This window comes from Panthera leo, chromosome F3 (assembly GCF_018350215.1).
Source record: "Panthera leo isolate Ple1 chromosome F3, P.leo_Ple1_pat1.1, whole genome shotgun sequence".
Classification (NCBI taxonomy): Eukaryota; Metazoa; Chordata; class Mammalia; order Carnivora; family Felidae; genus Panthera; species Panthera leo.
In genome coordinates, this window is record NC_056696.1 from 30,848,844 (window position 1) to 30,871,214 (window position 22,371).

General features: G+C 50.9%; 1 protein-coding gene across 8 annotated transcripts in view; it reads right to left on the bottom strand.

Moving 5' to 3' along the window:
- The window catches only part of VASH2 (vasohibin 2), a 38,260-nt gene extending 16,862 nt beyond the window's left edge, over positions 1-21,398 (bottom strand). The window contains exons 1-5 of one of the 8 annotated variants that reach the window (XM_042924703.1): positions 21,252-21,397; positions 20,160-20,619; positions 11,506-11,594; positions 6,448-6,504; positions 5,816-5,886 (exon numbers count right to left, since the gene is read on the bottom strand). In XM_042924703.1, the coding sequence (XP_042780637.1) occupies positions 5,816-5,886; positions 6,448-6,504; positions 11,506-11,594; positions 20,160-20,435 (493 nt within the window). In that variant the 5' untranslated portion in view covers positions 20,436-20,619; positions 21,252-21,397. Of the gene's footprint in view, positions 1-5,811; positions 5,887-6,447; positions 6,505-11,505; positions 11,595-20,159; positions 20,620-21,251 lie in introns of all 8 variants that reach the window. The other 7 variants (XM_042924705.1, XM_042924704.1, XM_042924707.1 and 4 more) reach the window with 7 other exon arrangements.
- Positions 21,399-22,371: the final 973 nt, after the last annotated feature.

Consider the following 22,371-nt stretch of genomic DNA (forward strand, 5'->3'; position numbering starts at 1 on the left):
CAAAGTCCCAGGATAGCCCTGGCCAGGACTGGGTTTTCTGGAGAGTGATGCGGAAAACTCACTGGCGTCACTTTTCTGCTGAAAACATTCGGTGACTCCAGAGTGTTTCTATGGTAAATAATCATCCAGGTGTTGAACATGGTGGCCAGGGCATGATAAGTGCTCAGTTAGTAGAGACGGTCTTCCACTCTCTGAGCATTTCTCTTCACCGTTTCTTGCCCCCCCCCCCACCAACGTGCTTTCCACACAAAGGCCAGAGTGGTCTATTCAAGCCAAAATTTGGTACACGTCAGCTCTTCTGCTTAAGTTTTCAGCGTCTCTCATCTTCCCCAGACTTAGCCCAAATCCCTTACAAAAGTCCTGCCACGGTTCAGCCCCTGCTCATTATTCCTTTGTGCAATCTCCTTTCCGCCACACCCAGGACTAGCACACGGACCCAAGGGTGACCCGTGACTTTTTGAAGGATACGCTGGGACCCCAAAGCATCCACACCTGTGCCCTCAGCACGTATAATCCCTCATAATGTGAAGTCAAATGTAACTGAAACTCCTAAATGACTTTTAAATGGCCTTTACAGCACAAAGCTATGAGACCAAAGCGACCTACGAAACTTTCAACAAAATGCCACTAAACACTCTTCGTACTGCATGACGCCCCCAACTGCGGTATAACTTGTCTTATGGCTTCACTGCACATCAGCCTTCTAGGGCAGGGGACTCAATTCCTTTGGGAACTCCTAGGAATCGTGAGTGATAAGGATGCTGTGGGCCCTATCCTCTTTCCACAGGCTGCACCTCAACGGGAACAGCCTCACTGCTATCCCCTCCCCCTTCCTCTCCCTTCTCTGACCTTCCTCTGTGTGGGTTAAGTACCACCCCCGCTCCCACTCAAGAACCCCTGTAGTAGCCGGTGCTTAATCACCCACTATTGTAATTGTTTATTTGTTTGCCTCTTGCAAGGAGTTCTGTTTCACATGCTGGTGTTCCCCGGGGCATAGCGCAGGCCTGGCACACGGAGGTGCTTGCTTAATGCTTGTTGAATGGATAAACCTCCATTGTGAACATACATTCCTTACACTTCAAAAGACTGCGTCAGTGGGGGCCAACGCAGGTTCCCTTGAAAGACAGGAACTAATAGAAGCCAGCCCGCAGCCCTGAGGTCAGCCTCGTCCTCAGCCTCAATTTAGGCACAGATGGCTCCTCTCTATAAAAATGGTTACCTGTTTTCACTTCCCCATGTGACGTTAACCGGCAGGAAGGGAGTGAAATCATATCCTTCTGAGCCCTCTTACATCAATTCTTGCTTGTTTTCTGGGACGAGCTCTCTGGGGCTAGAATAAGGGCATTCCTTAGTTGTTTTAGTCAGTATAACAAGCACTTACTGGGTGCACATCTCCTGTGCCAGACAGCCCACAGGTGGGGCTGTGGAGCCGAAGATGAAGAATCCAACCCTTCTCTGGAAGTCTCTCAGGGAGACAGACTCAAAGTGGACACAATATGATCAGTACAGCAGTTCCTCAAAAAAATGAAACATACCATTGCCATAGGATGCAGCAATTCCACTTCTGGGTATGTACCCCAAAGAACTAAAAGCAGGGACTCGAACCCGATAGTTGCACACCCATGTTCATAGCAGCTTTGTTCACAACAGCTCCAAGGAGGAAGCAACCCAAGGGTCTGCGGGTGAACGGATCCAGGAAATGTGGAGAATACATACAATGGAATATTCAGCCTTAAAAAGTTAGGAAATTCTGGGGCACCTGGGTGGCTCAGTCAGTTAAGGATCCGACTCTTGATTTTGGCTCAGGTCATGATCTCAAAGTTCGTGAGTTTGAGTCCTGTGTCACTCACTGTGCTAACAGTGCAGAGCCTGCTTGAGATTCTCTCTCCTCTCTCTGCCCCTCTCTTGCACTCTCTCTCTTTCTCTCTAGATAAATAAATAAATAAATAAATAAGTAAATAAATAAATAAATAAATAAACTTTTTAAAAGGTTAGGAAATTCTGACACATGCTCCATGGATGAACCTTGGGGACATTGTGTTAAGTGAAATAAGCCAGCCACAAAAGGACAAATACTGTACGATTGAACTTTACGAGGTATCTGGAGTAATCAAATTCAGAGAGACAGAAGTAGAACGGTGGTTGGCAGGGGAGAGGGGAGAAAATGGGGAGTTAGTGTTCAATGGGCGTTTCAGTTGGAGAAGATGAAGTTCTGGACACAGAGGGTGCTGACGGTTGAACAAAAGCATGAATGTCCTCAATGCCACTGAACTGTGCACTTAGAAACAGTTACAATGGTAGATTTGTGTTATGAATATTTTACTGCAGTTAAAAACCCCCACACTCACTATATACGTATGTCAAGCCATTATGCTGTTCCCCTTAAGCTTACACAGTGCTGTACATCAATGGGATCTCGATAAAATGGAAAGGAACCACCCCAGTGTGATGTGTACTGTCAGAGAGGTAAGCCCAGCGCGCGGGGAGAGCAGAGAAGAGGTCATGCGGTTACCATGCCAAAGTTAGTCTCGTGGGACAAGTAGAGTCGGCCACGTGGAGAAGAGGGAGTGAGGAGGGTGCAGGAAAGACCGGTCTCAAGGATTTGTTCCATCTTGATGGCAATCAGGAAAGCCTTGGGACCTAGAGGACCTGGGCTCAGAGAAGGAGGGGACAAGGATGAGGGCAAGGAATGGTCTGGGCTTTTCTAGGGAAGAGGGAGACAGCAGTGCCCAAGCTCCTGGAAGATCCACCCGGAATCTAGCCGGCTGGGCATGTGCCTACCCCACCTCTAAGAACATACCTGCCACTTGAATCTGGCACAGAACTTTGGTACCATGATTAACCCCTTCAGGGTCAGCAAGGCCCCCGAAATTGGTGCCGGAATTAGAAGATAACTTGGAACCAAAGGTCTATCTCTCCGGCAGGCAAGTGAGAGTGTGAGCACGCACTGAGGCAAGATTGAAAGAAGGGGCTCTCCATGAACGAATCCTGAACAGTGGCCTCACGTCAGACGAGAGGAAACAAGGCAGGACAAGACAGGGGACACAGGGCTCTAAGCAGCAGCCAAGCTGACTTGTTTCAAAGTTGCTGAAGTGCCATTTGCCTCCCAGGACCTGCAGAGGGGCCTGTGGGAGACACGGACATCTGACTCAAGCCATGTCCTTCACTGTGCTTGGGAGAAAAGTGGGCCACAGGGGTGCTGACAAAGAGCAAAGGGAAAAGACAAAGATGCTGTAACTTTTAGAATTCAGGTCTGGGTTTCTCGTCTGTGTCCAAGAGTCAAATTTCCCTGAGTTCAGCAGCATGAGCCATGTTTCTGCACCCTTCCCACCTCCTCTGCCTTTTTCTAAAACGTCACACCAGTAAGAACGAGGGAAAACCAAGAGCCACTGTCCCCTCATTTGGGCTGGCCCAGACGCCGGTCACAGGTGTATCCCTCACAGTCCCTAAAGATTTAAGTAATCCCAGTAAGCCAAAATCGTGTTTGGGTTTATACAATTTGCGCAGGGACACGGCTACTGTGTAAAGCAAGGTGACCTCTGTCCAGGTACACCCGGACATCCGTCAGCAGAGTCTGAGGGTAGCTGGGCCACCTAGGGAAGGGCCTGTGCTTGTGCTCTCCCTCACTGATCCCTCCGGCAAATCCCCAACAACTGTTCACCCCCATTAAACTTGCAGGGGGCTGTGCCCAACAGCTGTGGCTGACTCCTGCCACAAAAGGGCCCTGGGCCATCTGCTGTCCCCACCCCGTTCTGCCCTCCTGCTGGGCTCCCCAGCACACGTTTCATCTCCTTTGTGAGGAGCAGGATGGAGGTAGGACAAGAGAGTGGGGCAGGGCCTCAATACGGCTCAAGTTTCCATTTTTCAAATGTCAGCCTGGGCACCTGTGGACAATCGTACTTCAGACGAGGCCTGGCCAGTGTTCTGCAGGCTGCAGACGGCCAGAAACTGCCTTTCCCGTGAAAATGTCCAGCAGACTGGGGCGCCTGGGTGGCTCAGTCACTTAAGCGTCTGACTTCGGCTCAAGTCATGATTTCACAGTACATGGGTTCAAGCCCCGTACCGGGTTCTCTGCTCTCAGCACAGAACCTGCTTCAGATCCTCTGTCTCCCTCTCTCTCTTTGGCCTTCTCCAGCTTGCGCTCCCCCTCTTTCTCTCTCAAAAATAAATAAACATTAAAAAATATTTTAGAAAACGTCCAGGGGACCAAACCAACAGACTGCACCTGTCCTATTGTCCCCAGTCCGATTTGGAGTCACCTGTCCTTCTGCTGACTTTGGAATCTTCTCTCCTGGTTTTCCTTCTACCTCTCTAACTTTTCTATCACAGGCTCACCGTGTCCAACCAAAGCAAAAAGTAGTGAGAATCCATCCTTGATCTTTTTCTCTTCTTACTCCTTGAACAGCAGCTACCACCCCCTAAATACTCACAGCTCCCAAATTTCTATTTCCGGCGCAGACCCGGGTCCTGAGCGCCACACTCTAAACACCCCCTCCCTCAACAACCTACAGGTGTCTCAGATGGGACATATTCAAATCCGAGCTCATCTCCCCCTGAATCCGCCTCTCCCCATCACATCCTTCCCTTGGGCTGCAGCACACTTATCCGATCACCCAATTTTCCAAGCCGGCAATGTGGGCTCATTGCCTCTGTCTCCTCGAACTCTTACAGCTACCCAGCCCACAAGTGGTGCCAATGACTCCCCAACTCCTTCCTCCACCTTTATGGCTCCTGGGCAGAAGTCTCTCACCTCTCTGTATCCCTCATCCATCCAGCCCATCCTCCACAGACTGTCACCCAATCTGGAATCCAGAAAGCTGTATTGGTTGATTCCTTCCTCGTCAACTCCTGCCCTCATTTGACCTCTAAATCCTGTACATCCTGTCTCCTTGATGTCCCCTCACACCCGCTCCCACGCCCAGGACCATGGTTCAAGCACCACCATTTCTCTCAGGGAACAGCTCAGTCTGCCTTTCAATCTGCCCTAAGAACCACCTCTCTAAAGAACATGCCTGAGCGTGTCATGCCTCTGCTCCAGATCTTTCCCGTGGGCTTCCCATTGCCTTCTGAAGAAAGTTCCCACTTCTCAGCACAGCCCTCAAGGACCTAACCAGTCTTACCTGGGACCATCCACCAAGTTCACGTCTTTTTGCATTTCCTTGGTTATTGCCCCCTTCCAGCTGTCCAACCCAAAGGACCACAAGTTTCTTTGCTTTTGTGCCAGATCATGTTTTATTGCCATCATAACTAACTAAGTCAGTGCTGTCACAACTTTTCTGGACCATCTTCCCCTTAGGCTGGGCCAGGAGTCTGTGGAAAATGGAACAGAACGTATGGGAGAGACCAGACCCTTGTTTCAGCTCTATGTTCTGCGGAGTCAGGACTCTACGCCATTGCTTGGTCTCCTCCACAGTCTACTCTTAGAATCTTCCCCAGAGATGCATTTGGATAATCCTATTTCTCCTGAGTGTCTATCCTGTTATAAAGCCAGATGAATGCAAAAGATAATGATACACACTCTCTCTCTAGTCCCTCTAAGTTGGAATTCTCCTTGTGCCCAGCGGATGTGGCCTGAGCTAGTGGTACTGGCTTCAGCTAACAGGTTACATAGACAATGGTCCCATCAAGCTCTGATCTGGTTCAACTCCAGAAGGTGAAAGTTAAAGAGAGGCACCAGGGGAGCTTGCCAGTTTCCCCCAAGGAGACAATGGGCATCATCTCTGCGAATCTAAGACAATGAAGGCACAATCGGCCTCACTCTGAGGCCACCATCTATGGAGCAAACTTAAGCAAACATAACTCAAAGGATACATGCCCAGGATGACAGCTTCAAGGCATTTGATAGGCAAGGACTCCCGAGTCATTTCTTTTGCTGTTTCCATTAACCTGTAGGGTAGAACACAACAAAGCATCTCAGGACTTGTTTCATCATGCAGTCAGTCCGTCTGTCAATCCGTCAGCGTGCCTGTCTCCACATTAGGTGCCATGCAGGATTGCAGAGAAAAGGGGAGAGCTCGGTGTGGAGGATGGAACCAAAGCACATCTGCACTGGCAGAACTAAATTCTTAAATTCTCCACTGCTCTCTCCAAGAGTTAGTTCCTGGAGGTTAGTGCCTATATTCCCCAGCATCCTCCCAAGGGGAGGGCAAGGGGCATTACACAGGACAAGGGGCTTTACAAAGAGAAAGTAAAGGAGACCACATAAAACTAATTTCACACGCCTCCCCCACCCCTGGAAGAGTTAGTCTCCACCATGGAGCTTAGCTGTCAGAGTGGCCCAAGCCCTAGCCCCACCTCCAACCTGGCCCCAGGGCACCCCCCCCAATCCCAGTCCCTTACAGACTGGATATTTGAGCACTGGGATACAGGGATAAAGAGTGAGAGAGGGAGTGGGCAGCTTTCAAGTAGGAGAGACGTCACCTGGCCCACAGATCATGCACCACTTACCCACTCAGCGGTCTCATTTTCCTAATTTCAAAGAACTGGGTCCCTGTATGATTGTATCTGTGTGAAGTATGTAAAGGGAAAGTGACAGAAAACTCCAAAGGCCCCAGTAATCCAGCAGAGGAAGATGTACATTGATTTCTCAAAGGGATAAAGAAGTAAGGGGCTTTCCAGAAAGTGTTCAGTAGCCAGAAGGTAGCCAAGAGCCTCTTACTCCTCAATGTCCTGCTCTGAAAATCCAGTTTCTAACTCAAGCCCCCAAACAGCTTGGATCTTTATAATAGCTATTTCAATCTGCTCTGTATTGTTTAGGGGAAAACATGTCTTAGTTCACCTACTAGACTACAAACTCTGAGAGTTGGGATCATTTATTTATTATCTTTATATTACCCATAATGCCTGGCACAAGCCCAACATATTCCAGTTAGCAAATATTATTAAATGCATGAGGAATAAATGAATACATGGGTAGACAGACAGATAGAAAAATGGGTGGATTGGTGGAAGGGTGGATGGATGAATGGAAGGAAGGAAGGGTCGAATTGATGAAATGGAAAGGTGGGTGGGTGGAAGGATGGATGGATAGATGGAAAGAATGAATAGAATGGAAGGGTGACTGATTGGAAGGGTGGATGGATGGACAGATAATAGAGATGGATGGATGGATAGAAGGAGTGGATGGATGGATGGATGGATGGATGGATGGATGGATAGGTAGGTGGGTGGCTGGATGGACAGATGGATGGATGGAATGGAAGGATGATGGATAGAAGGGTGGGTGGGTGGTAGGGTTTCTCAATAGCGCACTGTCTCTGCAGCAAAGCTTACTGTGGAGATCTCACTTTAATTTCACTGGACTGATACTAGACAATGATTATGAAGTCTGAGAAGATGACACCATTACCCACAACTTGGGATTTAGCTGCTTGCCCAGAAAGTGTCAGGGACCGGCAAGCCTGCACCAGGTCATTCTGAAGGAGACCAAAGATTCCTTGATGTCATGCTCTCTGACACTGGATCTTGATTTTCTTCAGAGCCTGAATGAACCATGAACTTGTAACCCTGGCAGCGTGCATGAGATCAGATGTGTGACCCTACAGTGGTACAGGCAGTGGCAGAAGGTGGCACCAAGCACCTAAGTGCCCTGCACACCCTCTCTGAGGAGGGTGAGGATTCCCCTCCCAGCACAGGCATGCCTGACCACTCAGACACAAGCATACGTAAGAACTACCAGGCAGGGGGAAGGGGGAGGAGGAGCTCATTATAGGCAGATTCTGGGATCCACCTCTGGAGATTCCAATTTCAGGCTAACAGTTTTATTTATTTATTTTTTTTAATGTTTACTTTTGAGGCAGAGAGAGACAGAGTGAGAGCAGGGGAGGGGCAGAGAGAGAGAGGGAGACACAGAATCTGAAGCAGGCTCCAGGCTTTGAGCTGTCAGTACAGAGCCTGATGTGGGGCTTGAACTCATGAACTGTGAGATCATGACCTGATTAACCTGACTGAGCCACCCAGGCACCCCCCAGGCTACGATCTTAACCCTAGATGTCATTTCCAAGTCACCCTGTCTGGGACTGTTCTGTTGGAGGTTCCAGGGTGATAGCCAGAAAGATGATTTTAACAAGCTCACCAAGCTGGAAATTATCAGCATGAGCCATAAGAACAGCCAATAACAATTACAGGCTTGCCCAGCTATTGAAAACTGCAATATAAAAACCCTTAGAGGTAAAAGAGAAAGACGAGGGGCTAAGCTCCCAACTTCAGCTCAGGTCATGATCTCACGGGTTCAGGAGTTTGAGCCCCCCATCAGACTCTCTGCCATCAGTGCAGAGCCTGTTTTGGATCCTCTGTCTCCTTCTCTCTCTGCCCCTCCCCCACGTGCACAAGCTTGTGCACTCTCTCTCTCTCTCTCTCAAAAATAAACATAAAAAAATTTTTTTAAATAGTGAGATTCCGGGTGTAGTTAAAGTAGAATTCAGTGAGTAAAAAAATCTATTTATATGCCTAGCTTTCTTCCTTTTCATAGATCTAATCTATACATCTAGCATGTAAAGTGAGACAAATCCATAATAAAATAATAAAAAATTGCCTGGCCTTCCTTGCTCAGTTCCTTACAGCTATGAGCTCCAGAAAGTGAGCTGGAGAAGAGAGCCTCTTGTAAACATCACCTTCAGTGGGAGAGACTTACTGAACCTGAGCTGATCCTCAGAAGGTCTCTCCCCATGCAAAGAGCTTAGGGGGCACCTGTCTTTCCAGAACCCCATGCAAGATCCACCTATGGCTAGCATTCTGAAGCTGTCAGAGTCTGTCCTCTCCTATCCCCAAATGAGCCCGTCTATAGTCAGGGCTGGCCTGGTGCCCAATCATGTGTTCCTGTGTCCAGGACAAAGCAGTAAGAAGTCCCAAGGAACTAAATACAAGCATTGTATTGTCCTTTGCTGTACTGCCCTTCATAGAAATGATGGGGTTTTGTTTTTGTTTTTGTTTTTTTACACACTGAGAACTTGTGGCAACCCTGCGTCAGGCAAGTCTGTTGGCACCATTTTTCCAACAGCATTTGCTCACTTTGTGTCTTTGTGTTACACCTCGGTAATTTTCACAGCATTTCAAACTTTTTCATTATGATTATATTTTGTTATGGTAACCTGTAATCAATCAGTGATTATGCCTCAACTGAAAGCTCAGATGATGGTCAGTATTTCTTAACAAGAAAGGCTTTTTATTTTATTTCTTTAAAGTTTATTTATTCCGAGAGAGAGAGAGAGCACAATCGGGGGAGAAACAGAAAGAGAGAGAGAGAGAGAGAGAGAGAGAATCCCAAGCTGATTCTGCACTGTCAGCACACAGCACGATGCAGGGCTTGAACTCAGGAACCATGAGATCATGGACCTGAGCCGAAATCAAGAGTCAGACACTTAACCGACTGAGCCACCCAGGAGCCCCTAAAACTTTTTAATTAAGGTATGTAGATTGTTATTTTAGACAGGTTACTGCACACGTAATATACTGACTATAGGGTGGTGTAAACATAAGTTTTATATGCACTGGGGAAACAAAAACTTCACTTGATTCGCTTTACTGCCACATTCGCTCTTTTGCAGTGGTCTGGAACCGAAACCGCAAAGGTCTTCGAGATCTGCCTGTGAAAGTGTGGTCAGAAGAGAAACCACAGAGGCCACACTCTGCCTTCTTTGTGTGGTGGCTCCAAGGGCCAGGTGACCTGGAGCGCAGGATCCCGGCAGCTTGTTGGGTGCTCTCCCTCTTCCCGCCCTCTCTGCAGTCAGCGATCAGGTCAGTGACCAGCATCACGGGTCAGAGAAGAGAATGAAAAAGCAGATCTTTCAAGGCAACAGTGAAAACGTGGCTGAGAATGTGCTGCAGGGCTTACAGGGAGACAGAGCCTACGATACGTAAGGCACATGCAAATTTGCCCCTGTCAGGGCATTCCCAGCCGGGATCATTCTCTTTCATCTCTGGCTGGATGATCCTTGTGAAGACGGCTTCCTAGATAGAAGTGCGGAGCCAGGGGCCCCTGCATGGCTGACTGGGTTAAGCGTCTGACTTCGGCTCAGGTCAGGGTCTCACGGTTCATGAGTCTGAGCCCTGTATCGGGCTCTCTGCTGTCAGCACAGAGATCCTCTGTGCTCTGGATCCCCAACCCACTCCCCCTCTCAAAAATAAACTTTAAAAAAAAAAAAGAAAGAAAGAAATGGGGAGCCGTTCTAATTTCTGTCACCTTCTGAAATGTTCTGTGAAGAGCCGGTCACCTCCAGGAAGGCTTAGCTCTTTGGGTCCAGGTCTACTCTGGTAGGGGTTTATGCTCTGGACCACATGGAGCTCCCCAGGGGCCCCAGTTTGGGGATCAGCACCAATACCAGATAGCCTGCTCAGGGGTGTCCGCGTCCCCTTCTCCTATTGCTTCAGGATTCCACCGGGAAGATGTCATGCAGGGGAGTTCCTCATCTGTGACACAGGACCCGAGAAGCTAATGAAGTAATCTGCCTGCCCAAATGAGCAGCAATCGGTGTTACTCCCCTCTGGTATGTTCTTCCCTTCAGAGAAGACACAAAAACCCACAGCCCCGATTCTTGCCGATAGCCCAGAGAGGAAGGGCCTCTTCCGAGGCACGTGGAACACGTGTGCAGTGTCCCAATGAAATCTTTTCTGCTGAATTCTGGCTCTAGGGAGGAAGGACAGAGGTCATCAAAGAATTGACCTCCTGGACAATGTGCTAGGGGCTAAGGAGTCTGAGGCCGGCTTAGCTCTGAGATGCTCACTGACTCGAGCAAACGGTGTGTCCCTCCCACAGACAACTCTGTCAGCCAGCTCCCATCTGATTCCTGTCCCTGAAAAAACATCAGCAGGAGCCAGTGGCCCACCCACCTCTGCCCCCTTGTTCTTACGATGCTGCTGGTACGGCGCACAGGACGGATCTAATCTTGGTTACGAACAACCCGAGCACACTGGCGGAGAGAAGGACCCAAGTCCGGCTGGTCTGAATCCAGCCTGGACCCACTGGGCTCCTCGGCACCTTTTCAAACTCACCCTCATCCCAGAGCCCCACGTATTCCTGTAGAAGGAGGCAAGGCCACCAGTCTGCCAAAGGCAGTGCCAAGTGGGCCTCTTCCAGATTATGAGTGGTCAAGATGAAGACAAAAAAGTGAAAAGGAAAGCAAAAGAGCAGAAAGAAGGCCAGGAGGGAAGAGGGAGGAAGACAGACAGTAGAGGAAGACAGAAGGAAGGAAACAAAGATGACCGAGGAGGGGAGGTGGTGAGACAGGAGGGGAAGGAAAGAAGAGGGGATCCAGGGGGCCACCGCTGCCTCACTGCACCTTGCTGTCCTGGCCCGCACCTGCCTAAAGGGGGAAGGGTCTGACCACTGCAATTACACCCTCTATTATGGTGCTTTCTAGACACTCACGCTGGGACATCCCTTCGTGCCCGGCCTCACCAATCTTAGAGAGCATGTGCTGACCGACTGGGGACAGACCCGCCACCAGACTGGAGCTCACCATGCCCGTTCCCTGGCCGGGTCTGCCCAGTCCCTGGTTGGAAGGATACTGTAGTGTCTTCATGTAGTTCTGGATTGCCTGGAGCCAGTCTGGGATGGTCATCGACAGCCTGTAGTTTGGAACCTGGGGCACTGAAGGCTGCAAAGAAGTAGAGAGAACTTTTTATCAAGGAGATGCTCTGGGGCCCAATTTCTGAGGGCAGGCACAGGACTGAAGGCACCAGAGAGCTGCTCCTGACAGCAGATGGCCACCTGCACAGGGCCCCCCAGACCAGCCGGTCCTTTGCCGAAGTTTTCCTTGTATGTTCCCTCCATACACACCTGCCCTGGGTCACTGTGGCTCTCTAGGGCCCTCAGCCTGCTTTCCCATGGAAGCCTCAGTGTCTCCTTGAAGTCAAGGACTATGTCCTATAGTGTCCCCCACTGAGCCTGGCCCAGGATGTTCACAGAAGTGCTCCGTTAACCCTCAGAGTTTTACTGCAGGGACTGCATGTTTTCCTGCATGGCTGGTATGACCCATTATGCTCAAGGGGACCACTGAACACAAGATGAATGGTACCCTGAAAAAATGCAACATGGCGCTCCGACGCGCCATTTCTCCTCAACACCACGCCCATCGCAGCCCTTCTGAGTCTGGCCCACGTGGATTAGTAAAGATTCCCCTCATGCCCTGACTCTTCCCAGTTCAGTGCAGTCCCTGTGACCCGTAAGCCACCTTACCCTTTCACCCCTGACAGCTGCCAGTCTCCCTTTCCTAGTCTTGGTCAACACTCACCAGTGTCTACAACCGAGGGCACACAGTTCTAAGCTCTGTTGGGAGGAGAACGGAGCAACAGCACGCAAGGACAGGAAAGGGAGAGGTAAGTGACTCTTTACAGGAATTTAGAGCTAAGACACCAGCTCTGAGACACCAGGCGGCTCTGAGCAGCCCTGCCAACGAGGCCCAGAACAAGAAAGGGCAGGGGCTTCCAATCCAGCCACTCCTGGGAGGCAAGGGATGATGCAGTGCGTGCTTTATTCCCCATTTCTTAGGCTCTTAAGCTTGGCCTCAGGCTCCGGTGAGCAGTGCCACCGCCAGGAGGGAAAGAGGAGACTCCTCCAGGCGTAAGCCACTTAGGGAGGAGCAGAAGGGGCCCCAGGGCGGATTAGTTCATCCTCAAGAAAACAGGAAAAGGGAGGCCCTGGGGATTTAGTGCTTAGCTGATGGAAGGTGGAGCCGCCGGTGGAGAAACTTCTTGGGGACAGCGCCGGGCAGCCTGGCCAGGCACCAGAGCCAGACCCCGCTGAAGGGTGTTCCCACCCCGCCCCCTCCCCCGGCGCGGTGCTCCAGGCTCAGACCCCACAGGGATGCCGCCCCTGGGCCTGCGGCAGGTGCGAGTGGAGGGGGCTCTGCCATACTTCTCCACCGTCCACACCTTTGGCTTCATTGACTTAAAACGCTACTTGGCATTCTTTTCCTCTCAGTGCCTCTCTTCTCTGTTGGCTTTGCAGCTGACTTCCTACTCGACAGCAACTGCCCCTTCAGCAAAAAGGAAACTAGTCCCACGCCCTACTTCACAGCCAAGGTGCTGAGTGTGAGTGCGCCCCCGGGAGGGAATGTAGGAGGTGCGTGCGCATGCTTGCACAGCTGTTCTGCAAACTGCATTTTGTTTACAACGTATCAACTCAAGCCACATTCCTGTCTCGGAGAGTAATTTTTCCGAGCAAAGTGCTCCAATTTGACCATTTGCTTACATGACCCTCCCACATGCCCACACGTGCGCGCGCGCGTGCGCGCACACACACACGGAGTCAAAATATGGAATGTATCCTTGTATTTCTGCCCTTACAAACGCTAGAGTCAAGCTTGTCGTTTTTTGCAGTGACACCTACGGATCGACCCATACCTGGAATTCTGTGTAAGACTGTGCCAGAGATTTCACAGGGAAGTGAGGAGAGAAGGGGAGATGTGAACATTTCTTTAGCACCTGCTACGTTCCAAGCTCTAGGCCAAGTACAAGGTGGTGGCAGGGGAGCACAGACACAGGAAGGAGGGAAGTTATCCAGCATGAAGGCACAAGCATGTTTCTATACAGAAAAGTGCTATTTGTACCTACTTAATAGAAAAGATGGTAAGTGTGGGGAAATGTCCCAAAGAATCACCAGCCACCTAAGGGATCCTTGGAGGGGTGTCTGTTGGCCGGGGCCCCGCCATAGCCAGAGGGACTTGGTTCAGAGGTAGCTAGACGGGCCAACCACCAAATTATTTCAACTCCCCCAAGCCCAGCAGAACCCACGAGAGCCAGATGGTGGGGTGGGACCAGGTGGCAGCTGGTCCTCAGAATAGCAGCCCGGTGGCGCCCAAGGGCTTTTAAAAACAGCTGCCTGGTTACCTCAGCCCTGGCCAAAAGAGTGCAGGAGTGGCGGCCACATTCCCCAAGCCCCAGCTGGGGATCAGGGCTGTGGTGGGGAGAGAAGCCGAGACAGCTGAGGGGATGATGTCATCAGGCTACAACTCACCCTGCTGTCTGGGACGGCTGGCTGGGGCTCGGGCTGGGGGGCCAGCTCCCAGCCAGCATCTCAGGCCACCGATGCCCCCACAGGATGAGGAGTATAAGCCAGGTGGGCGCCTTGGTGAGTAATTAGGAGACAGACACAAGGCCCCAGTCCCTGCTCTGCCACCTAACTGTGGACCCTGGTCAAGCTGCACGACCTCTCTAAGCCTGTTTCTTTCCTGATAAAATTGGAGTGTCACCTACTTCAAACCTTCTGGGCTGACTGTGAGGATTATATGCCCCAATGTATAAAGCAGGCAACTTCGGGCTGGAGCCTGGGTGGCTGAGTCAGTGAAGCATCCGACTTCAGCTCAGGTCATGGGCTCATTGTTCCTGAGTTCCAGCCCTCCATCGGGCTCTGTGCTGACAGTGTGGAGCCTGCTTGTCACAGTTTGTGGGTTCAAGCCCCAAGTCGGACTCTGTGCTGATGGCACCCAGTTTGCTTAAGATTCACTCTCTCCCTTTCTCTCTGCCCCTCCCCCACTCATGCAGACACACACTCTCTCTCTTTCTGTTTCTCTCAAAAAAAAAAAAAACATGTAAAATGTAGTATATACATAAAATGGAGTATTATTTGGCCTTAAAAAATGACATTTTGACACAAGCTGTAACATGGATGAACCCTGAAGATATTATGCTAAGTGAAATAAGTCAGGCACAAAAGAAGAAATACTGTATGATATACCTCTTCTACAGTTGTCCCCCTTTATCCACAGGGCATACGTTCTGAGAACCCCAAGAGATGCCTAAAACTGCACAGAGTACCAAACCCTATATATATTCTACATTTTTTCCTACGCATACATACTGATGATAAAGTTTAATTTATAAGTTGGGCACAGTAAGGAGATTAGCAACACCAATCAACAATAAAATAGAACAAGTATAACAATATACTGCAATAAAAATTATGTGAATATCATCTCTCTCAAACTCTCTGTGTACTCACCCTTCTCGAGATATGAGATGATACAGTGCCTACATAATGAAATGAAATGGGGTGAATGACGTAGGCATTGTCATGTAGCATTAGGCTACTATTGACCTTATGACCGTAGGTCAGAAAGAGGATCATCTGCTTGCAGATCTCGGGTAACCATGGGTGACTGAAACCATAGAAAGGGAAACAGTGGATGGCGGCGGCGGGGGGGGGGGGACAACTCTATGAGGTTCTTACAGTAATCAAATTCATACACACAGAAAGGAACAGGGTGATTGCCTGGGACTGATGGGAGGAAGGAACAGGGAGTTAGCATTTAATGGGTACAAAGTTTCAGCTGGGAGGAAGTAGTTCCCGAGGGGGAATGTGGTATTGTTGCACAACTGTGTGAATGTACTTAATGCATAGAACTGTACACTCAAAAATGGTTAAAATGGTAAATTATACGTTATGTATATTTACCACGATTTCTTTAAGCCATGAAAAAGACAATGCACAAAAAAAATGCAAATAGTGAATCAATTTTTGGAAAAAATTTCCAAGCTCACTAATAATTCAAGGAATGCAAAGCAAAGCCACTGCTAAATGTCACTTTTCACCTCCAGTTAGCAGAGATCTTCTGAAATGCGGACACTCAATGCTGATGGGATGCTCTTATAAAGCGCGTTGGGAACATACATTTGTACAACCTTTTTATAAAATGTCCATGGCACGCTCCCTTTTTGTCCCCCCTCCTTGACGGATCCTGAGAGTCCCTCCTCACAGTATTTTCCAGCCCTATTTCACCTGAAACCCTGGCCTAGATTTTCCATGGCCCTTCCCCTCAAGGTTCCTGTCTCTTGCCTCCTGCAACCGGCCCTTCAAGCCGCTGCCCAGCTGATGAAGGTGGAATCCAGAGGGAAGAGAGCAAAACCAGCCTTTCCACACAGGTGCTGTGCCTGTGGTCTGGGGTTGGAGGTCCTGGGAGGTGGCGGACAGGGTAGTAGTGGCACAGACGGAAAGACAGGTGTTCTAGAATAATGAAACAAACCACAGGCAAGGCTTTTGTGGTCAGGCTCTCTCTCATCCCATTCTTGGCAAACATAATTACCTGTCCAAAGAATGCAAGGAGAAGTGATGTGAAGGGACACAGGTGTGTAACTGGCATCCCCACACACACGCGAAGGGGTAAAAGGAGCCAGGGAGGCAGCCAGAACGCTTAGCATCAGTAATCTTTAACAAGAAAGAACAGCAAGAAAGCAAAGCCTTTTGCTGCTCCTGTTCTGGAAAATATAAGTGCCTGTGCAGGTACCAGGCAGAAGAATCTTCTCTGGCAACTTGGAGAAGCATAACATCACTCATGAGCCCCAGATGGACCCCAGGCCCCTGCATCTGGGGCAGACAGGAACATGTTGATGGTGGCCTGGTATGGAAGTCCAAGGGTCTCAACCTTGGGCCAGGCAGGAAAGACAGACCACGGTTCTGAATCCAGGACAGAGGAGGAAGTGAGCTGCCCGAGCGAGCTAGCAGGGGGGTAGGCGGGGGGCCCTGACTGCATGCTCTCACCTCATAGTCTCACACTTCTTCACTCAGGCAAAGCTGAGTCCTATAAAAGTGAATTATTTCCCAATTTAGAAACAACATGAGAACGAGGCACAAAACCATGGGGTCTATAAGAAACCATTGTTGTTTCCTGTCGAATCCATGCTGGTTGCCCCTTGGAGAGTCCAGCTCCAGCCAGTCAAGAAAGGAGGAGCTGTTTCCTAGCACACTGTGCTGTTTTTTCTAGGCCAGCCACTCTCTCCACCTCTCCCTTTCCTTCCTCTATCATCCTCCAAGTGACCCTGCTACTTTCTCGTACTCTCCCTGAAAACCCTGGCTGTCACCTAGTCAGCTGCTGACTTGGACCCAACAACCACCAGAGGAGAGGCCTACAGTCACATATTGAAAAGGAGGATTGCAGGGGAGGTGAGCCCCCCAGGTGGGGGCACCTGGACCTGTGAGCAGAACTTCCCACGGCTGCTAACAAAATGTCTCGCAAAGAAGGGTCATTCAGTCCTCCTCTTAAGCCTTTGGCACCTTCCCCTGTCCTTTTCTTTTGCTTCTTGGTCCATGTTCTTTTTTTTTTTAATTTTTTAAAAATGTTTTGATTTATTTTTGAGAGAGAGAGAGAGAGAGAGCACAAGCAGGGGAAGGGCAGAAAGAGAGACAGACAGACAGACAGAATCTGAAGCAGGCTCCAGGCCCTGAGCTGTCAGCACAGAGCCTGTTGCGGGGCTTGAACTCATGAACCACGAGATCATGACCTGAGCCAAAGTTGGCTGCTTAACCGACTGAGCCACCCAGGCACTCCTTCTTAGTCCATATTCAATTGCCAAAAAAGGTTAGTCTCTCTGAAACTCTCCAACCCTTCTACCAGCCCCCACCACTCCTCTTCTGTCCAAAGTCCTCAGCAAGACACTGGTTAAAGGAGAAAAGGGCCCAAAGGACCCAAAGGAAAAAGTCTGCCAAGCTGAGTGCAAGAACAACCTTGTACCAGACAGGAGTGGCCCCCGGAAGCAGATGTTTGGAAGCCAGCCGTTCCCATCTGAGGACCTAGGTAGGGGTAAGGGTTTGGGAAACGTCAGGACCTGGGAGAGGAGGCATGTCACGATGGAGTTCGGGTGGAGAACCAGCTATTACGATGCAACGTAAGAGAGAGAAACGTTAGGTTCTTAATTTAGGTTCAAAACGCCAAGGCCCATCCATGTTTGGCCCCAGGTTTTCCTGGCTTGGAAGGGGTTCTCCTGTGACTCTGGGTTACTGTGAAAGTACAATATGGTGTGGCTGCTATGTAAAAACAGGGTCTTGTTTTCTTTTGCTCTTTTTAAGAACACAACATTTAGCCACAGGTATAGGTCTCAGGGACTAGTAATCTGTGCTCTAAACTGCTCAGACAACATTTAGAATACTGTATTTCAGGGATCCTGGGCAGTTCAGTCGGTTAAGTGTCCAACTCTTGATTTCAGTTCAGGTCATGATCTCACGGTTCCAGGGATCGAGCCCCACATTGGGCTCTGTGCTGACAGCGCGGAGCTTGCTTGGGATTCTCTCTCTTGCTCTCTCTCTCTCTGCCCTTCCCCTGTCTCTCTCAAAAATAAATAAACATTAAAAAAAAAAAAGAATATTGTGTTTCATATGTATTTATTTTAGAGGACTGTCTGGTGACAAACTAGCAAGTGTCCTGGAAAGAGGATGAGGAAAGTGTTTTGAACTGCAACTGTGACACCTAAGAAACAATGAAAGGAGCTACCTGTGGACAAAGAACTAAAGGAAGATGCTGAATGACCAAATGTCACAGTTCTGAGGACCTGTTCCAGGGCACCTCTGTTGTCACACAGATCATTGGAGACCTGGAGATACCTGGGTCATATCAGCAGGGATTAAAGAGTTGGAAAGAAGTTCACATCAAATCTGGTCTACTCCCATTTCATAGATGAGAAAACTAAGGCCAGAGATTCTCAACGAGTGACCGAGGCCAAAAACCAGAGGTAACACAACCAGGACTAGAATTCAGTGCCTTCATTTTTACTCCAAGTCCCTTCCTTACTCCAGGAACGCCATGTCGTAACATCATTGCAAAGGAAGTCGACGTGGGTTACCCTGACTCAAAGGGCAAAACAAGAATCAGTGGTGATGAGGTGTGAGGGTGAAGAAGGCGAATTTCTGTTCCATCTAAGAGTTTCCCAGCCACCAAAACCCAAATCTGGCCAGGCTGGGACAGCTCTGTAAGGTGATGAGTCCCCCCAGCCCCAGGACATCTTGCAAAAGAAGAAAGAGGGGAGCCTGGTCTCCACCAAAACAAACGTTGCTGATTCCCATAGAGAAAAGGGGTCCCCACACACAAGACCAGGAGGGACGATGAAGCCACAGTTAGAAGCAGGGCTGGTGATAAGGAGGCTGAATTAGAACGGCAGCATGGGACAGCAGGAACAGGCCTCTGTCCCCTGTGGCCACCTCTCTTCCAGGTTTAAAGGGCTCCCAACTCCTCCATAAGTAAAGCAAGGCTCGCTCAAGTAAGGGCAAAATCTGAAGTCAGAACTGCCAGCCAAGACCAATCTTGTTCTTGTGCTCAAGGAGAGCTCAGCAAGGGTAATTACAGCTGACACTGAAGCAGGAAAGATTCTCGTTGGGCATAATGAAGATCTCCTTGACCTACTGGTAATAAAACACTAACTGACTGCAGCAGGAAGCTTAAGGGCTCTGTCACTTCCCCCAAGGGCACACACAGCTTTCCGGCCTGCAGGGCTCAGATGCTCAGATCACCAGATGCTCCAGGTTGGGGCCTCAGCCAGATGGCCTTTCAGGTCTCAGGTCTGGCATTCCTAGACCAGCCCAGGAATCTTCTCAGCCACACCAGTGTCCCCAGGGGGCAAGGGAAACCATCTGCCATGCTCTAACCCCCAGGCTGTGCAGTATTTCTCCCCAGTTTGCATTTTGATGTCTTAGATAGTGACCATGGCACATGTCTCTCCCTCCCTCTTAAGTTACGATAGCCTTGGCCACCAAACTCAATGGGCTCACTGGCCTCTCTCCAAGATAGAATGAGTTTCACTCCTGAGCCTCTTTCTCTATCCAGTAGGACTAATGCATCACGTGTCCTGGAAAGTCCCTTTGGCCATGGCCAAAACTCTTCTTTTTTTCTGGGACCTCAGATAAGCTGGGAAAAGAGATACTTCACCGCTTTGTAAGCTTCAGAGGTGAAAGTCACTGTCATGAAAAAAAAAAATTGGCAAGAAGTCTAGAAATGATTCAAGCTGAGAAGTCTGGTTGGTTGCAAAATTCATTCACAGCCTAATAAATCATTTGCTAGGGAGAGACAGGGGAGGACCTACAGTTTCCAAAGAGGAAAAGTAGAGTGGGATCACTAGGGGGCTTGTGCCTTCTTGGCAGTGCTGCTGTTACCTGGCGGCCACAGCTTTTGCAGGAGGATGTACATGGGGGCGAGTCAACAAAGTTTGGCTGGAGATTAAAGAAACCTTGGCACAACCAGACCTCACAGTCCCAGAGCAGCAAGCCCTCTACCTCTCCCTCCCCCATTTCTAAGACAAACATCTCAATGAAGCCAAGGGGCAGGGGCTGGCCGGAAGACTAGGGAGCGGAAGGGAGTCGCTAGCAGGACCGGGAAAATGGACACGGCCTCCGCTTGCTTTGTACAGACTGAAGTGCTCCCCTCCTTGCCCACCCCCTCGCGTCCATCGAAGCTTCTGACCTTTGCCAAGAACGTGGCGTTCCTGATGGCGCCCACCATTTCTCCCCCCTTGGGGTGCACCTTGGCCACGTGCATCCACATGCGCTCCCAGGTGTGGCTGTCGATGGGGAAGCCGCTCTTGTTAACGTGAAACAGCACCCCGCCGTCTTTGTCCTCCTCCTCCGAGCCCCCGCTGGTGGCGAGGCTCACGGGCCGCGCGTGGCTGCTCCGGGACCGGGTGCCTTTGGCGCCTTTGGGGTGGGGGCAGCGGTGAGTGTCGGCCGCGGAGCCGGTCATGGTGGGGCCAGGGCGGGGCGGGGGTGCGCGGGGGAAAAGGGGGCGGCGGCGGCGAGAGGCGTGTGCGCGCGCGGGCGCAGCGCGGGGATCAGCGCCCCGCCGGGACGGCCTTCTCCATTGCTTCTGGCTGCCGCAGGACGCGCGAACCGGGAGCGGCGGCTGGAGCTCCGCTTACGGGCCGAGCCTGAAATCAGTGGAGACACAGCACACACCACGGGTAAGTGGACACCAGAGGAACCGAGGAGGGGCTGTGTCCAACGGCAGTGGGGCCTTGGAGTGTCCCCGCGTCACTCCCCGCTCCCCCCGTGCGCCGACAGACCCCCTCCAGGAATTGAACACGAGCTTCCAGCCCTGCAATTCCCGAGGAAGGCGACTCGAATTTTGTCCCAAAGCTTCACACACACCCCCAGGCACCGGGAGGGGGATACAAGGAGCGCGGAGGGTGCGGAGTGGACGGGTAGGGAGAAGAAAGACAGCTCGTGCTGCGTGAAGGAACGGGAGGTCCCCACAAGGCTCCACGCATTCCTTGGTGCCAGATGTGGCCGAGCGCCAGCCGAGCCCAGAACGTGCCGGCACGTGAGCGCCCGGGCTGCCGCGAGGGCGCAGCAGCAGCCTCGGCTGGCAAAGGCGGTCCCGTTTCCGCCCGGAGGCCCGCCCGGGCCCTCCCGGGGCCGGTGGGCGAAAGGCGGCTGCAGTCCCAGGGACCCGTGCAAGTGGCCCCACCCGCCCCTCTCCCCGAGTTCCAGCGCCAGGCACCCCGGGGGACTGGCTGCGGGCGGGGCGCGAGGCAGGCGCGCCGCAGCCCCGGGACCCTACCTCGGGCCGGCCGGCCTCATGGCCGGGGAGCCTCTCCGGGCGGCGGGGACGGCAGGGGCTGCTGCGGCGGCTGCGGCTGCTGGGCCTGGGCCTGGGGCTGCTGGGGCTGCTGCGGCCGTCGCCTCATTCCATGTCCCATTCTCGAATGTTATTCTGTGACATATAACCGAGTCACCCGGGCAGCCGCCGATGTTCCGAACGCGTCCATTGGCCACCGCAACAAAGAGGGGCGGGTCCCGGGCTCGGGACTCTACAACCGGGAGCTCCGCGACGCTCTGATTGGCTCCGGGGGTTCCCGGGCAGGAGGGGAGAGGAACAGGGGGAGCTGGGCCACCACGAGAAATCCGATCGCTGTCTTGTCCTGGGAGCCCCGCGGGGCTGCGGCGGTTGCCCTTGGGACTTAAGACCAAGTTTCCCCAGGGGTCGTCGCACTGCGAGAGTTCGCACCTATGGGAAGCAGGGGAGAAACAAAGCCACCTAAGAAGTGACCCCGAGGTAGAGGAGGGCTTGTCCTTAGAACTTCGTTCCCTGAGGAAGGCTGCACACAGTCACCTGCCCCTAGCAGGGAGTGACAGATGGTTTAGGCTGGGCTGTCACACGAAGCACAAAATTAAATCTTTTTTTTTTTTTTTTATCTCACATTAATCAAATTTTCCAAAATCAATAACGGGGCACAACATGTACCCTCTGACAAAAGTCATGATTAATAAATCCCTTCTAAGCCCAAGCTGATATGTGACAGTTAAACCCAGGAGGTCAGTCAGACCCCAACTATTCTGTCATAGCTACTGAGTTAGAGAAGGGGTCAGAGAGAGGGATGGGGGAGTGGGAGACTTTCCACACTCTCCTAGAAACACTTTTGCCTTAAAAGCATCTTCTTTTTTTTTTTTTTTTTTTTTTTTTTTTCTTAAGAAAAAGAAAAGCAAACTGAGATGGGAAGAGCAGCAGACTGCTGACCTGGGGACTGGCTCTAAGTCCAGGTTTGTCACTTGGCTAAGCTGTGTGACCCAGGACAAGCTACTTGCTTGTTCTGGGCCTTAACTTCTCTTTCCAAAAAGAGAACAGATCTCCCTCTGTAAGGTCTGTGCTGGCTCTGAAGTTCTGTGATTCTCTGACTTTT